General features: G+C 43.4%; 1 protein-coding gene across 1 annotated transcript in view; it reads left to right on the top strand.

Moving 5' to 3' along the window:
• The window catches only part of DSCAM (DS cell adhesion molecule), a 620508-nt gene that overhangs the window by 572943 nt on the left and 30329 nt on the right, over positions 1-17236 (top strand). The window contains exons 30-32 of the mRNA XM_019557111.1: positions 51-200; positions 7587-7784; positions 14434-14736. Coding sequence (XP_019412656.1) covers positions 51-200; positions 7587-7784; positions 14434-14736 — 651 coding nt within the window. The remainder of the gene's footprint in view (positions 1-50; positions 201-7586; positions 7785-14433; positions 14737-17236) is intronic.

The following is a 17236-nucleotide window of genomic DNA, read 5'->3' as shown; positions in this document are numbered from 1 at the left end:
ATTACAAAATGAGATTGCTTATCTTTTTGTTCACTTTCTGTTGCTTATAGATGACAGATCAACAGTCCTATTAACTGATGCTGATTTTGGAGAAACATCAAAGCAGAAGTCATTGACTGTCACTCATACTGTACATTACCAGTCTGTCTCACAAGCTACTGGACCTTTAGTGGATGTTTCTGATGCCCGGCCAGGAACAAGTAAGTATAAAAAGAGAATATATTACGTATAATTAAGACATTGGCTATGCCATTAGGGGGCAACAATAAACTGCCGAACTTATTGCTCCACAGTTTATTGCTCCCAGGAACCTCCTGGGCACGTATCTGCACATGCATCCGGACTGCAGCACATTTTGCTAGGCCCTGCCAGCCTGGAGCTGCTCTGACTAACCTCCGTGTGTTATGGAGGGGCTGGCTGGGGCACAAAGGTGCTTCAGAGTTGGATTAGCTGACAGGTAGCTCCCGAACTGAAGCACCCTCATGCCCCAGCCAACCAGTCAGCCTCTACATGTGCGCTGCTGCACACAAAAAACCACCAAGTACTACTGAATACAAGTGCTATCCTTCTGCAGAGTTTATTAGTATCTCATGTCGTGACAGCAGTGCACATGTAGATGCTGAGACATTTACTACACAGCTAATTAGGGAACTGCACAGTAAACCTCATGTAGACATGCCCACTTATAAGCAAATGAATACCACACTGCAGTATTTATATTATGTGATAGTTCCTTTATTTGGACACTAATGAGCAAACATATACTGTCTTCTACAATTGCATCTGCTTTAAAAATAGTACCTATTGGCCATGCCTACACAAGATGCTAACTGTGCAGTCATTACTGCGTAGTAATTTAGTACTTGTTTATACAGGAACATAGGCAAGCTTGTTTATACACGTTCTAAATGACTATGCAGTACCCAAGTTACTGCTCAGTCATGCTGACAAATGTCTTTTACATGATACCACAGCACAGTAACGTCACATCACAGTTGTTGCTATACAATGCTACTGCGCAGTAGTATCAGGCCAATTTCTCATGGAAACGTGGCCATTATGATTCAATAGGTAAAATTTTCCTATGTATTGTAAAGTGTATCTGTAATATGAAGTAATTCAGACTTAAATATTCTGAAAGAAAACTTGCACTAGATTTTACTTGAGTAGATTAGTCTAATTAGTTTAATAGGTTTTAATAGCTAACATATATTTATTTCCCAGTAATCAATCTTTATTGAATTTCACAGTTAAATGTGGTTGTCCTAATATGCTAAGAAATGAGAGGCAATTTTTTTGATTATTGCATTCTGAAAATATTACATTTATAGCTTTAGTTATTATGTTAAATCAGTTTTCCCAGAAATCTCCATGATGAATTAATCTTACATAGATTAAAATAGTAAAATAAATTAATATATTATTACAATACATTGTTCTTCTGCTCTATTATAAATATGTTCTGTATCAATATTAATGGAAATGGTTCATTGACTTTAAGGTATATGTATTAGAAATACGAAATTCATTATTTAGCATAAATGATAGCATAAATTTGGTAACACAAAAGCATATTGACAACTTCCAGGGTATATAGAAACACCTTGATTTACTAAAGGTTTCAGAAGAAGTTAAGTCAGGAAGCTTGGTGAATATTACTGCTTCTGGCTCTGTAGCTCATCATGCTAAGTCTAAGCAGATTTAATTGGAAACTCTCCCCCCCACAACTTCATTCGCACTTCAGTCTTAAAAGTTCTTACTGTTCTAGTATTGGCACTGCTGCACTTCAGACTTGTGATTTTCAGTTATGATTAATTATTTTTTGAGGACTAGATTAGTACAATCAAATGGATTTCATTTCTCAACTATTTTAAGTTATATTTGAGGCTACTGTAGGTATCTCTAGAAATAAAGCTAAAGACAGCAGTCTTACTGATGGTGGGAAAGGATGGGATAGCTCAGAGGCCCATGCCCAGACTTCATCACCTGCAAGAAGAGGCTGGATGAGCTGTACTTGGGCCCCAACAACCGCTGGGCAGAAGCAGCCCTGCCGACCTGCCCAATACCATATGGCATCTGGAGCTGCCAGGGCCTGAGCACAGCTTGCCAGGGCGTGTTGCATGGTGCCAGGTGGGCAGGAGGGGCTGCTTCCACCCAGTGTCCCCTGAAGTGCCTGGGAGATGCAGTCCAGCCCCGCAGGTCAAGTGCAGCTCACCCAGGGCCTGTGGGGCTGAACTGCATCTTCCAGGTGCCACAGGGGACACAAGGCAGAAGCAGCCCACCTACCCACTTTCCCAGAACCACACAGCAAGTCCTAGGTGAGCCACACTCAGACCCCTGCCTCTGCTGATGGGCAGCACCTCCAGCTCCAGCCTCTGCTGGCACTGCATGGTGTTAGGCAGGTATGCATGGCTGCTTCTGCCCATTATCCCCTGCAGCACCTGGGAGATGGAGTCCAGCCCCACAAGTCTTGGATGGGCCAACCTCCATCTCCCAGGCTGTTGCATGATGTGGGGAAGGTGGGCGAGTGGGGCTGCTTCCATCCAGCATCTCCCATGGCACCAGCAGAGGCCAGAGTCAGAGCTGTTGCCTGCGCTGCCCACCTGAAGGCCAGAAAAAATCAAGTGGCAGGCTGGATCCATCCCACGGGCCATATTTTGCCCACTTGTGCCATATATAATTTTGGTGTGTGATTGCCACGAAAGCCACAAAATAGCCATTTTAAGTTATCATAAAGTTGTTCAAAATGTAATTTTTTATTTGTGGGGGACTGGAGGAGGGGAAAGGGAAGCTAGCAAAGGAATGACCAGTGTACCACCCACAATAAGTTTTATTTCCCCTATGCAGAAATGCTCTAGTTGATACTTTCCTGTCCAGGAGCAGGAATCTGGTATAGAACAAGACTCTTCTATCCCTTGCACCTGGGTAGCATAAGTTCTAAGAGTTTGCTTGGCACCTGCATTGCTTTAGGGAAGGGGGAAGGGTTCTTCTGTTCTACCACCATGTAACCTCCTGCTCTGAAGGTTCATCCACATTGCAGACTACAAAGCAGTGTAGAGTTATGTTATCTAATTTTATATAAAGTAGCTTGGATACTGAGAGCAGGCTAGGTGCTGGCAGCATAGATCTTGGTGCAGGCTGATTTACCTTGCTTCTCTGCATTGTAGACATATTCAGGATGGTACTCACACATTATGAGGATAGGAGTGGAATTTTGCAGACACGGCCTGGTATTGCATAGTGCTCATTGACAGCTGCATTTTCTGGCTTAGAGACTGTTGTGTTACAGCAATGTACTACATAGTTACTGCACAGTAAACAATGAAAAACTTTAAGCCCTTTTAAGGAGGACAGGCACCCAAGTCATATATATTATGTACTTATTTGTTCTTTTTTGAGCTATCTGAGAGCAGATTCTCTGAATTGGGTGGCTGCCACGTGAAGCTTCCCAGATCTGGGAACATTACTAAACAGAAAAAGGACTCTGGTAGAAAGACACGCGGCTGATGATAGTAAGACCATAGATAGACATGTTAAGTTGTACTAGAGTAATGACTCAAAAGATAACAGAGCACTGCAAATATGGATTCAAATACTGCTGCCATACAAAGCTCATGCAAGCAGGAGCTGAACGCTTTACAGAGAAGTACAGTGGTCCAAAGTTCACCCGTTCCTCAAGGGTCTGCCAAGGCTGTAGAGGAACTCGTGGCTCTGTGACCATGCCAGAGGGGTCATTCACTGTGGAGTGATATCTCTAACAGTGTACAAGGGATCACCATAAACAGGATAACCTTTGGGAATTCCCCTTCCCCAGCAAAACTTCCTGAGCCGGGTGCTTTTGAATCACCTTCCCTCTGTGATGGCCGTAGGGGTAACTTTTCACAGCAGGCATAGTTGGGAACTGGCTCTAAGTGGGGGAAGTCTATGTTGTTAGTACTGCTGTAAATCTTTTCCATGTGGTACTGCTACTGCTTGCATTACTTGCAAGAACAGTTTCTGAACTGAGGAGTGTAACAAATTTCTGCAATAGCAAGGAGAGTTTTCTTCAAGAATCCATTACTATTTTAATGAAAACCTGTCAGGTATCAACTCAATGCCAGCAAACATTTCAGTCACCCTAACAGTAGTCATTCAGACCTTGATTGCATCATCAAACCCAAACCTATGGGAGTTAAACCCCCTGTTCATTGCCTTTCCCCAGATCAGCAAGGTTGGGGGGGGGATAACTGAGTATTGCAACCCCCAGTGACTTTTTAATGCAAGGTTGGTGGCCTTGGCACAGGGTGAAAGGAAACAAGGCTTTGACTTCTGCATATGCCTGCAATCCTTTAAGGCAGTAAAGATTCTAGGCTGGGGTCCCATGGCATCCCATGAGATCTTGTTAGAGGTGCTGTATCACCATTTCTTGTGTGAGAAGGTAGATGTTCTCCTCCCCCATTTACTGCCTTGCACCCAGGGTTCAAATTACACTTTGACTCTTGGAGGAGTTTTAGGGTACATTTACACTAATTTAAATCAATTCGTTGATTAACAAGTTCACCCAAGTGACCCCCTCAGGTTATGATTTTCAAATCTTACAGGTGAGGCTCTCATCTCTTATGGCAGAGCTCAGCCATCGCAAGCTCCCCCAAAATTCGGACCTTGCTTGTACGTTACCAGCTATACAGAGCTGCCTGCATCTTCTTCTCTGAGGATTGCCACCACTGCTGCCACTCTCCTCCACCCTTCCCCACCCCCAGGCAGTGCCTATGCTGGCCCTGGCCCCCATGCTTCCAGCAGCGCAAGCAGGTGGGCAGGCACCTGGAGCCATGCTTTGCAGCCAAGATTGTCCCCTCCACTCCTTCCATGCTCCTAGGACCAGTGTGAGGGGCTGGGGGGTTAATGGTCACTTACATGTGAGACCATACTCAGTAGCAGGGGCTGCCCTTCATCCCTGAGATACAGACCAAGAGTGGGGAGTGGCAGACAGTAGAAAGAAAAAGATACAGCAGGGTGAGGTCCTGCTCTCACCACCAGCTGGATCAGTGATTCTCAACTTCTTAAGCCTCAAGGCTCCCACCCAGATCTTTTCTGAATTTAGATGTTGCTCAGTGATTTTCACCAGGGGTGCTATCAGATTCAGAAAAATCATGGAAGGGTGCCTGGAGGCTACGAAGGTGAATACCACTGCTCTAAGGGATAAATTGTGACTAGATTAAACTCAATGACTTACTAGATTTAACTCAGAAATGTACTATTTGGATGTTTCAAATGGTTCACTGATTACCACTGTCCAACACAGCCATCAGAATCCATTTATCAAAGTCTACTGATCGATTAGGTAAAAACAAAGGACCCAAGTCTCCATTTACATACCAATGTAGCTCCACTGATTTTTACCAGTGTAGCTCCACTGGCTTCAGTGGGGTTGCTGCTCAATTAGAATGTGTAACTCGGCAACTTCAAACCCCAAACCTCATAGGAGAGAAGTATGGCTTACCCTCCTTACAATGCTTCATAGAAGAAGAAACCAACTACCGTCTCATTCATCAATCCACACCACATCAAATTACAGTTCACCGTGTTGTGGGGAGAGTAGCTCTTGTGGTCAGAGGAATGGGAAATGGTTTGAGACAAAGTTCTACCTCTCAATGCACAATCCAGCAGACCTTGTCTGTCACCAAAGTAAAAGTCATCCACTAACGGTATAGCAGTGTCTCAGTTTCTTCTCCTTGAGGTGGTACAGCTCTTAGGGGTATGCGAAGCTTCGGTCACTGATTCAATTCAGTGGATATTCAGCCTGATTCAGTGACTGAATCTCTGAATCTGAATCAAATCAGGAGACCCTCTAATCTCTCCAAATCAAATTGGAACCCTCCAAATCAATTCAGAGAGATTCAGAAAGATTCAACGATTTGGACATTGACACAGTTTTAAATGTTTTTCTACATACCTCAGGTTACCAGGTGGCTCGTGAATGCTGAGATGGTGGCGTGGATGGAGCATCCCACAGAAGTGTGGGCGGGTCCCCAGCGCGCTTGGCAGCAAACCCAGAAGTGGACCAGAAGCACTTCTGATCCACTTCTGGGTCTGCCAGAGAATGCACTGGGGGCCCTTCCCCGGCTCCGCAACTGGCGCCTCCTGGGTCTGGGGGCACACCTGGGATCCCCCCATAGCTTATTGCTGAGCTGCGGAGGTGCAGGGGGGCCCCCCACATGCTTGGCGGCAGATTCAGAAGTGAACTGAAAGTACTTAGGGTCCCCTTTGGGTTTACCACTGAACACATGGGGGACCCCCTGCACTCCTGCGGAATGCTCCATCTGCCCCAGCATCACAGCATTCACAAGCTGCGCCTAGTACCTCGAGGTATATAGAAAAAACATTTAAAGCTGTGTCTATGGCTGAATCGCTGATTCTCCAAATCAGCATTGAATCTTCAGATTCGGATTCAGCTGAAACAAATCAAGACAGTGATCTGAATCAATTAATCAAATCACTGTCCCCAATTCAGGCCATATCTGAATCCGAATCAAATATGGGCCATTTTGCACAACCCTAACAGCTATGTACCACTAAGAGACATAACAGGATGTAAATCTCATACTGGGAAAGCTGATTCATGGATGATACTTTGAACCATTATCTATTCTTGTATAGTGTTATCCTTATAACTGTTTTTGTAAAAATATCCTATCCTCATGTAATATATAAAACAGCTTTGCCATCAGAATGTCAAAGTACTGCCATTTTTATAAGTTTCTGTTTCTGTTTTTTAATACTCTCCACAGTTTATAGAAACTTCACAAACAATTTTTCACATCTGATTTAGTGACTCTCCATTTACCAAATAAAGATTTTCCTTTCCTCATGGCTTATTATGGAATACAATTCTTCTTTGGCACCAACTGTATTAATTTTGTCAACAGAGCCTAAAGACATTTTAGTGGTTAATTAATATGTATTCCTTTTGCTGGATGAGTCTTCTCTAGAGCAGAAAAGCCTCAGTATATTGTAGTCCCTAAATAAGTAATGGAGTGTTTATTATTTTAAAGAAGTATTTGGAGTGATTTCAATTTTTTTTACCCCGTAAGAGATTTTATTGCCATAATTGTTGCTGGAACTTGGAGGATTTTAAGATAAACTATACCTTTAACATTCATGATCAATAAGCATGTTTGTCCAAATCAGAAGTAATACATATATAGGAGTTTTTGTAGTGAATCTTCTTGTAGTATATACTGTATTGCTATTACGTTAGGTCCCTGGAACAGATAATGAGATTATATAATCTTCTGGCAAATTGTCACCTTAACCTTTGCATACACTTATACATGTTGCATGAGGAATGGAACAAAGTTAAAGTGGAGGATGGGCTTCTCTGAGTCAGGTGAAGTGATAACAAGTGAAAGAGGATTAATACCAGTTGGAGACTAGCTGTATCCTTTACTTGGTCATTCCTAAGTATGTATTACATTTGCGGTCTTATAAAGATGTAGTTTTTGTGGGGCTAAAAATGTCCTGGTTTGGAGAGTGCTAGCTATATTGCTAGCTAGTGATTTTTCAACTAAGAATCTATTGGCAAAGATTTTCTATTTTGTCAATCCCAGATCCTACCACAAGAAGAAGTGCAAAAACTGGCCCCACAGCTCGCAACAGATATGCTAGTCAATGGACTCTCAACAGACCCCATCCCACCATATCGGCCCACACCCTCACCACAGACTGGAGGCTGCCAACACCCAGAGCTGCAGGATCAGTGGACAAGGAAAGTGACAGCTACAGCGTCAGTCCCTCACAGGATACAGGTATAATTTTTGTGGCATTCTAAAGCAAAGACAGGACAGTTATACCCAAGATGAATTACTATATTTGGTGCTCTGACTAGCAAACTTTTTTCTTTTAAAATAAGGGTTTTTTCTTAAATGTGCTATTTAAGTGCAGTGTTTACTGAGTATGCAAGCACCTGCCAATTATGCTAACAAAAATATTGCACGTGACTGCAAACTGAGACTCCAGAGGCTTTTGATGGTTCATCTGTAGGTCATTTTTATGGTCGCAAAAATTGTGTACTTCCTGAGTTCTCAGGAAAAGGTATAAAAATTTGCTGCATAAAATGACACTGGCCAAGAAGTGGCAGTACTAGTAATCAGGAAAATAGCCAAGTTAAAAGTGGAATGGTTTTAAGCTTTGAGCAACATCGAGGTAAAATTTTAATTTTTATGGTGGTGTAATTTGTCCAAAGGGATTTGATTCTAAGATGAAAAAGTTAAAGAGAAAACCTCAGTAAGGGCTCAATCTAGCACTCATTGAAAATGACAAGTCTTGGATCAGCTAAACCCTGTTTTCCTGGGAAACAACCATTTTTTTAAGTTCATCTCTCTAAATGATCAAAAGAGGGAAAGTAAATATAAAATTATGTCTTCAATCTTAATACTATCTCTGTTAATTTCTCAAGTAATAAGGAAGCTGTGGGGCTAGAAAATGAAGCTTTGTATATTTCTGCTCTGTATTGAAATAGTGACAAATATAGGAGTAGGTAAGTTATGGCAAGTTATCCAGGAAAAAGGCATGCAGCTGGTCCAAAGTTAGGTTACAAATGAGAAAAAATATTTTGCTTTGTATTTGATAAGAGGGTAAATTCTTTGTTTCACTCCAGGTTTCCAAAAAGGAACTACCTGTAGTTCAACAAGGCAAAGTGTAGGATATATAAGGAAATCACAGAGGGTGCCTCGGTGTGGGCATGGATGTTTGTTTTCCTGGGGACAAGTAGCAGGTGGCACAAGATCTGTCCCACATGTTTTCTGACGTGTGGCAGGTTACCTCGTATCAGGTAGGGGAGGCTGGGGCCAGCAACTGTGCTTGCCCCTGCAGCCTTACTGGTGGTCCTGGGGGCCTCCTGGGGCTGTAGCCATGGCAGGAAGCCTAAGCAGCAGCCGGAACATGGCTCTAGTATTGGGTGGCTCATGCTACTGCCACATGCACCACCCTGCTTTTTTCAGTATGGGTTGTTTTGACCCTGGGATCTCCCCCTCCCTCCCTTCCCCCCCCCGCTCAGTGTTGCAAGATAGCAGCATAGGGAATGCCTGCATGTGCAGTGTATGGCACCATAGATGGATCAGCGGTGATGCATCTGGATGAAGCCAGAGAAGCCAGATTCCAGAAGACACAGGCACCCAAAGCCTTATGTACAAATAGTATTTTACGGCCTTAAATTATATGAGGGGGTTTTTTAATTTAGTTGTTCTCTGAATAAAAAAAAACAAGCAGCTTGCTTGTCTTAATCAAGGTATTCTCTGAATTAAAAAAACCAGGCAGCTTACTTGTCTTAGTCTACAAATTCTGCAGTGAGGTTTTTGAAAAAAATGTTGAAGTTGATCCCCTGGCCACATTCCCACAAGCAGGAATATGTGGTTTGTGGTGCCTCAAAGCTTGTTGAGGCACTGTGAAATGCACATGGAGCTCGTGATTCTGTTCGCCATGTTGCACATTTTCAGTGCAGTGACAAAATTAGATACCAGGAAATCCTGGTATCTAAAAAAGCTGCAGCAGAAAAAAAGCAAGGTGGTGCACATGGCTGCAGTGTTTGCTGCCTGAAACCAGAGCCCGGTCAGCCAGAGCCACACTCTGGCTACAGGCCATGCTCCACCACCTCTGTAGCTCCAGGAGGCCCGCAGGACACACAGATAAGGCTGCTGGGGTCAGCCCAGATGCTGGCCCCAGCCTTTCCTACCACACCTGAGGCAATATGCCATGCACCAGAGCCCACATGTAGGGATGTGCCTGGAAGCAACTAGCAGCGGCACAAATATGTGTCACTGCTATTTGTCCCCGGGAAACATATGTTCCCGGTCATAAGGATGTGCCCCCTAAATCCATATTTAGGCATGCTTGAAAATAATGTCATTTTCAGAAGTGGTTGAATGCCCAGTATAGCCTGCTAACCTGCACTGGCCTTCTCAGAAGAGTAAGCAATATGCCTAGTTGCAGGGGTTGGCAACCTTTTTCAATCCACAGGCCAAAACAAGCCAGCTTCTCCCAAATGTGGGGGTTGGACTAGATGACATCCTGAGCTTGCTTCCACCCTCATTTCAGTGATAATTTTCTATGATAATGTGAGCTGGATGGTGTCAGCAATGCATCAGCAGTGAGGGGGAACTTTACCTGTGCCCGTGCTGGAACCAGACAGCTGCACCTGCGCTGCTTTAGCTTCTGCCAGCCCCCTGCTTCTCAGCTGTGGTGCTATGCTGCACCCACGCACCCCCTTCCCTCCCACTCTCTCCATCCAACCTGGCCTCAACACAGCTTTCCTCCAGCTGGAAGCTACAATCTTCCTGCTGCTTGTGGAGGTGAAGGAGGAAAAAGGTGCAGAGAGAAGCAGCAGTGGCACTGGCCTCTGTGTAGCTCCTTACTGTTCAGCTTCTTGGCCTCTATGTAGCTCCTTACTGTTCAGGCCCAGCATAGGCATGGACACAGGCAAAGTCCTGTGGCTGTGCAGGCTGGATCCAGGGTCACCACAGGCCAGATGTGACCCCCTAGGCCATATGTTGCCAGCCCCTGCCCATTGTGCCCAGTAGTGTTTGCAAGTTTGAGCTCTTATTTTTTAAGAACTCGCACCTTTTGTTATTTCGCATAAATGCTGTTTAGCATTTAATACTGGCGCTATCTGGTCAACATTGCTTTTGTTATTATAAGATGCAACATTAGAACAGCAAAATAAAAATATATGCAACTTATATGATAGATAAAAATGAATGAGTTCGTTAAAGCTAGCCAATTACAAATTCAAGACACATTCTATTTTTGGAGCAGATCTCTTCATTTCTAGTAATATTTGCTTTCATTCTTTGGCAAGAAGGGTAGATCTCGTTGGCTGTGTCCAAATGAATGTAGCCATTTGTTTCCTCACGAACAACTAACTTTGACCGTACCTGACTTCCTGCCCCTGGGGCAGGGGGCTGGACTCGACGATCTTCCAAGGTCCCTTCCAGCCTGAATGTCTATGAAATCTATGAACTAACAGCAGCACATCTTGTGCCGCTGCTAGTTGTACCCAGGGAATGCCCATGCCACGTGTGCTCTGGTGAGCAGCAGGTCACCCCAAGTGGGGTAGGGCAGGCTAGAGCCAACAATTGTGGTGGCCCCAGCAGCCTTACCTGGGGGCCTCAGGGAGCTGCAGCCATGGCAATCCTGCAGCAGGGAGCCTGGCTGGCAACCAAGGCATGGCTCCAGCAGGTCAGGCACCGGTTTTGGGTGGCACATGCAGCTGCCATGTGCACCACCCCACTTCATTAAGGCACAGATTTTTTTGATCCTGGGATCTCCCGGAGTCAAGAAAACCCTGCACTGTAGATGGGTCTGCAGGGCCACATACTGCACATTCATGCTCATCTGGATCTGGCCATCTCTGCAAATTCTTTTAGAATTCCCTTAGAAAATCTTGCTAAGGGCATTCTAGTTTGTGAAAATTTTGTCACATATCCCAGTCACCCAAGTAATTTTATTTAATGAACACGTAAAGCATCATTAAGGGGTGGAAGGGCATTTATCATGCTAAAAGGTAGGGAAGTAGATTCACTACTTTGGTTAGCAAATTTTAAGGATGATTTTACAAGCATGATTCACAGATACTTTACAACTTAATATCTACTCTTTAACATATGCTGGATTTTATGTGAGAATTACAATCTATTTTAAAATCAAAGTATTATGGAAAGCTTTGTCGTAGAATGATGCACTCTAGAAAGGGGTTTGGTAACCAAACAGTATGTATACAATGCTATTTGATTCCTAAGGAAGGCATGGAGACAGGTTGATAAAACTAATATTTGAATGTTTAAACAGTTGAGTATTGAATTATGTAACCAAGCATAGCATAGCTATGTTTCAGAATCAGTACATGAAATTATATATGAAGTGTTACCAGTTTTGATTAACTTTCAACGTTTAGATTCAGATATCCAAATGTAAGCCAGGTTGTGTCATAGAGGCACAGAACTTCGCATTCCATGAATTTTCCCAGAGTAGGTTTTAAATTTAGTGAAACAAGTCCCCACAGCTGTACAAAAGTTTCATCTAAGCTGGTCCTAATTAAAGCTGGTCAGAAATTTTCTGGTGAAAAAAGTTTAATCCAGAAAGGCCAATTCATCGGGCCTGATTTTTTTTCATTCTAAGCACATGTTACTGAATGAATGTTCACTGGATGTTGAGCAAAATTCCAAAGAAACACTGCCTGGGTTCCTGACAGATCTGTCCCTGGGGTGCAGGAAACTGTAAATCCTTGGCAGTAGAACAGATGTGACAGTCCACTGTGGCTGTTGGTACTGTCTATGGAAATGACAAGAATGTCTATTCACTGAGAAGCTGCATGTTCCAGGGATCTTCCACTTTACCAGAAAATTTTAACCATTCTGGCTTTAGTCCCACCGAATAAAAAAAAAAGAAAAGAAAAAAGAGCTGAAATTTCCTGTAAACCAGAAATCTTGCTTTTTGACTAGCTTTATCCCTGGGGATCTTTAAGAAGAGGCTTGATGACTACCTGGCTGGACTCATTTGAGTGCAGTCTTTTCTCCCGCCCAGGCTGGGGGTCGGGCTTGAAGATCTACAAGGTCCCTTCCAACCCTACTTCTATGATTCTATGATATTTCTAATCAAATGAAATTAATATGATATGTATATCGTTTAAGTGGAAGGTGTGTTTCTCATTGTGTGGAATGAAAATTGCAGCCAAGCTGTTAGGACATGATAAAAAAAAAGTTAAAGGCTTATACAGCTAGGGACAGAAATTACACATAAATTGGTATAAGTAACTGAAAACTGGTTCAAATCTGTAACACAACAGAAGTTCAGTTCGCATACACCACTTTCAAAATAGCCTAAACCAGTTTAAGATAAACCTGGATAGATGTAGTATCAGATTTAACTGATTTAGGTTAAATAAGTTTATTGAACTTCTGTCCCAGATCCGCTCCACATTCAAGTTAATTCACAGTCCTCCATCATCCCAGGATGCTTTGCATCTCTCCTGCAAATGTCCCCCTCGTAGGGTACACAGACTAGCCAAGACCCAAGCTGTCTACTCCTGCAGAGCAGGGAAGCCTGTTCTAGGGCCCCCTGGCTTCTGGCCTGGCCTGAGCTACTATAGGCACGTGTCTGCATTTCTGGAATCAAAAGTGAATGTCTGTTTACTTGCTTTTATTGGTTCAGTCTACACAGCTTAGACTAACCTGCAAAGATTCAATCAATTCAGCTTTGGGTTTTTTGACTGTCAGTACTTAGCCTTAGTGACCACAGAGTTGCCTCTAACTAATATGGTAGTGTCATTTTTATAAACTAACAATTATGGTTATTACTTTTTAATGAGAATCAGTAATAGGCTTAAAATTATACAAAACCTAGAGAAACCTAAATTTCTAAAATTCTCTGAAGTTCGTACATACTGCAATGAAAATGTATAACATTCTACAAACTTTTCCACTTTATTAAGTAGAATCCTCTTCTCTGCTTCACTTTTCAGTGCTTGGCATTGCACTTGAGGCATGCTTTACAATATACCAAAGTCTAATTAAAACTTAATGCGTAATAGTGCTTGTTTAAAGGGAAGTTATGTCTCCAGGATAGAAAACAGACAGTTCTAGGATATAAATGTTTTAAGTCTTTGCCCATTAAAATTAAAGGCGAAGCAATAATTGATTTTAGCAGTGCTGTAAAATGCACTAGAATATCAGACTGGTAATGACCAAAATATATTACCTTTTTGGAGCTGCTTGCTCTATGCAAAGGGAGTTTATGCCCTTAGTTTGATTCCTGATAGAGAAATATCCCCATCACAAAAACATTGCCATAATGTTTGTCCTTTGCTGATGTTCTCAACAAAAAGCCAAGGGCTGAGTACAGAAAATGAATTATTGTTTCTCTCCTTCTGAAACATGTCTGAAGTCCTGTCAGAATGGTCCTCGTGTGTCTACACTGGATCAGGTTTGAGGATAAACAGAGGATTTTTATCACTGCAAGCTTTAACTTCATTTTTAAAAGTAAAGTAATTTATTTTTAAAATGTGAAAAAGTGTCATATTTCCCATGGAATAAAGATTTTCTGTTAGATGTAGAATCAAATACAAATAGGGCTGCAAGGGACCTCAGAAAGTCATTTAGTGTAACATCCTTCTTAAGACAGGATCATTTGCATCTAAGCCACCCCAGCCAAGCATTTGAATTACTGACTCAGTCAGTGCTGATTTATGTGATGCTACTTAATGAGAACTCCTGCTAAATTAATTAGAATAACCCATAATTATTATGTCACTATCCAAACTAAATAACTACCAGGTATTTATAATGAAGTAGACTCAGGTAAATCATCTTTGTAACATTTTCTTGAATAATACACTGTAATGTCCTCAGTTTAGCTCCTGGAAATGACTATGCTGATCTATATCTCTTTGTTTTGGCTGTTTAGATAGAGCAAGAAGCAGTATGGTGTCTACAGAAAGTGCCTCCTCTACTTACGAAGAGTTAGCAAGAGCCTACGAGCATGCTAAGATGGAAGAGCAGCTGAGACATGCCAAGTTCACCATCACAGAATGCTTTATATCAGACACATCATCAGAACAGTTAACGGCAGGGACTAATGAGTACACAGACAGTCTGACCTCAAGCACACCATCAGAATCGGGGATCTGCAGGTTTACTGCATCACCCCCTAAACCTCAGGATGGAGGGCGTGTGATGAACATGGCAGTTCCAAAGGCACATCGGCCAGGTAAGGGCACTCGGCTAACATTTTGTTTCTTAGGATGAGAATTTCACCAAATGCATAGCGCGGTTAACAAAATGAGGTAAAATGTAATGAAGGAAAAAGAGGTTTGTGGTATTCCAGTAAGTTTTTATGGAATAAATAATCAATTTTCATCATAACTCATGTTATGTTCAGTGTAATTTTATTTCCCTGTATGCAGATATTGGTGGGAAAATGGTAAAGTAGAAGTCTTTCACTCATTTCAAAGGATTGCCCCAAACCTTTATTAAAATTGGTTGCAAACAGATACAGTACCTCTCAGTGATGTCACTGATCTGTTGTACAATGTCCTCGTCATGAATATGTAAAAAATTCTGTCAAAAAGCGGGAAAAACAAAAGCAGGGAAAAAACCCCCCATCAAGGGAACTGTGTAGTGCTAATAGTATCTGGAGCCTTTTACCCCTAGGTTACTAACATAAATGCATCTCAAGCTATTAGTATCTGAAACCCTTGGTGAAAACTGATGGTGCCTGTTAGTCTCAGTTCTGCTTCATAGAAATTAAAAAAAAAACATTATTTTTAGTGACACCCTTATCTGTTTAGAGTCATAGGTATGTATGATGCTCCTCAACCTATTATGCCATAATCTATTCTACCTTCTGTGAAAATTTTGTAGTCTAGGTTGGGCAATGCATGACATGGCACAGGGAAAACTGTTGTTGTTTAAGAAGCATTTACACAGTAAAAACTCATTAAGATATTTGTTTCCTAATTATATCCATTGTGTTAACTACATTTTAAATTCATTTTACTTGTAATATTACGGCCCTTGGCACACATTACACTTAAGACGTGATTAACTAACTAATCAAGGGTTATTCCTGCACCAGCAAGTAGCAAGCTCCCCTAGCTGGGACCTCCATCAGCTGATGGGGCTCTGTAGCAGCTCCTGGTCCCTGAGGGTTGTCATGATACCCCCTGGTGGCCAAGCTCCCCGGCCTCACTTCAGCTCCTCAGGAAACCCTCCGTTGGTTGACTCATCTGCCACACCTTGATGTATATTGTATTTCTTCCGGAGGCTGCCCAGGACCCTGAAGTGAGCCTCAGTTCACCTCGCCCTCTACTTCTCAAGCCCAGCTAGCACTAGTCTTGCTCTCAGACACTAAGTCAACTTAGGGGTATTAATTGTGGCCTCCTATGGCCCCCATAGCTACACCCATGCCTCACAGATGTCACTTTAGATCTATGAACCAGCTTATACAGAACTCAGCCCTCTTGATTTTAGCCTGCTGGTTATTCTTGATGTAGACTGCCAGCTTATGTCCACTTCCTCTGACCCAGCTTTCAAGCCTTAGCCTGGTCTGGCCTTTGGCCCAAATCACCCAGGTTTGGCCCCTGACCCATCTCACTTGGGTTTGGCCCTTGGCCTTCTTGGCCCTTGACCTGTCTCACCCAGGGTGAGCTCTTGGCCCTCTCCATCCTTGGCACGTCTCACCTGGGATTAGCCTTTGGCTGTCTCAGTGCCAGGCCTGTCTCACTCAGAATCACCCCTTGGCCACTGACCCATCTCTTGGGTTCAGTGCTTGATCCTCTTGGCCCTTGGCCTGCCCAATCTCATTTGGATCTGGCCCTTGGCTCCTCTCTCAGGTTTGACCCTTGGACCTCTCAGCTTGAACTTACCCCTATGTCACACAGGATCTGCCCCTCTTGGCTTTGGCCTGCCCAGATAGGGCTCAGAGCCCTGGGACGCCTTCCTGGCACCCCTGTGTGGCCTTCTATCCTCCCATTCAGCCACTGCTCCAACCTCTGGTAAAACTGAAACTTGTAATGAAAACCAACTGTTTTACATAAGCATACAAAGCTCTGCCGGGGTCACCATGCTGCTGCAGAAGCCTCTTCTCCACTCATTGGCCACTACACTGCCCTTCTGCCACTCATTTCTCCACTACACTGTCCCTCTTCTCAGGAACTCAAGCTTATATCTCCTGAGCTCCTCCTCTTCTGGTCAGGCACTTTGTCCTCCCAGCTTGATGGGCAGCTTACTGAGCCCAGGCTGCAGTTACTCCCTTGCCGCCTTCCCTCTTGCAGCTAACCCCTGTTCAGCTGTCTGGGGCCCTTTCTACTACAGTCTCTCTCTCAAAATAATAGGCTCCCCTGGCTCCCTGTTACAGGCTCCCAACCATGGAAGCACACCATGTGCCCCTGCACCTGGAAATCCTGTCAGCTCACGGGACTCCAAGCCACAGGAGTATGTGGTGTGCCCTGGAAGCCCCAGTAGCTGATGGGGCTCCCAGCTGTGGGAGCATGCTACTTGCCAGTGAAGGGGGAGCCCAGGATCATGATCCAAGACTCCCCCTGCACAGGCAGTAAGGCATGATGGGATCTGATGAAGATCCCACAATTGCCTCTTGCCATGCAAGTGTGGCATGGCGGGCAGTGCAATTGTGGGATCCCTCATCAGATCCCTTTGTGCATTCACTTGTACATCTACCAAGGGCCAATACATCCACTGTGTTTTAAATG

This window comes from Crocodylus porosus, unplaced genomic scaffold, assembly GCF_001723895.1.
Source record: "Crocodylus porosus isolate Cpor-Errol unplaced genomic scaffold, CroPor_comp1, whole genome shotgun sequence".
In the NCBI taxonomy this organism is placed as follows: domain Eukaryota; kingdom Metazoa; phylum Chordata; order Crocodylia; family Crocodylidae; genus Crocodylus; species Crocodylus porosus.
Note: the sequence above shows the minus strand (reverse complement) of the source record. Positions and strands in the feature narration are given on the sequence as shown.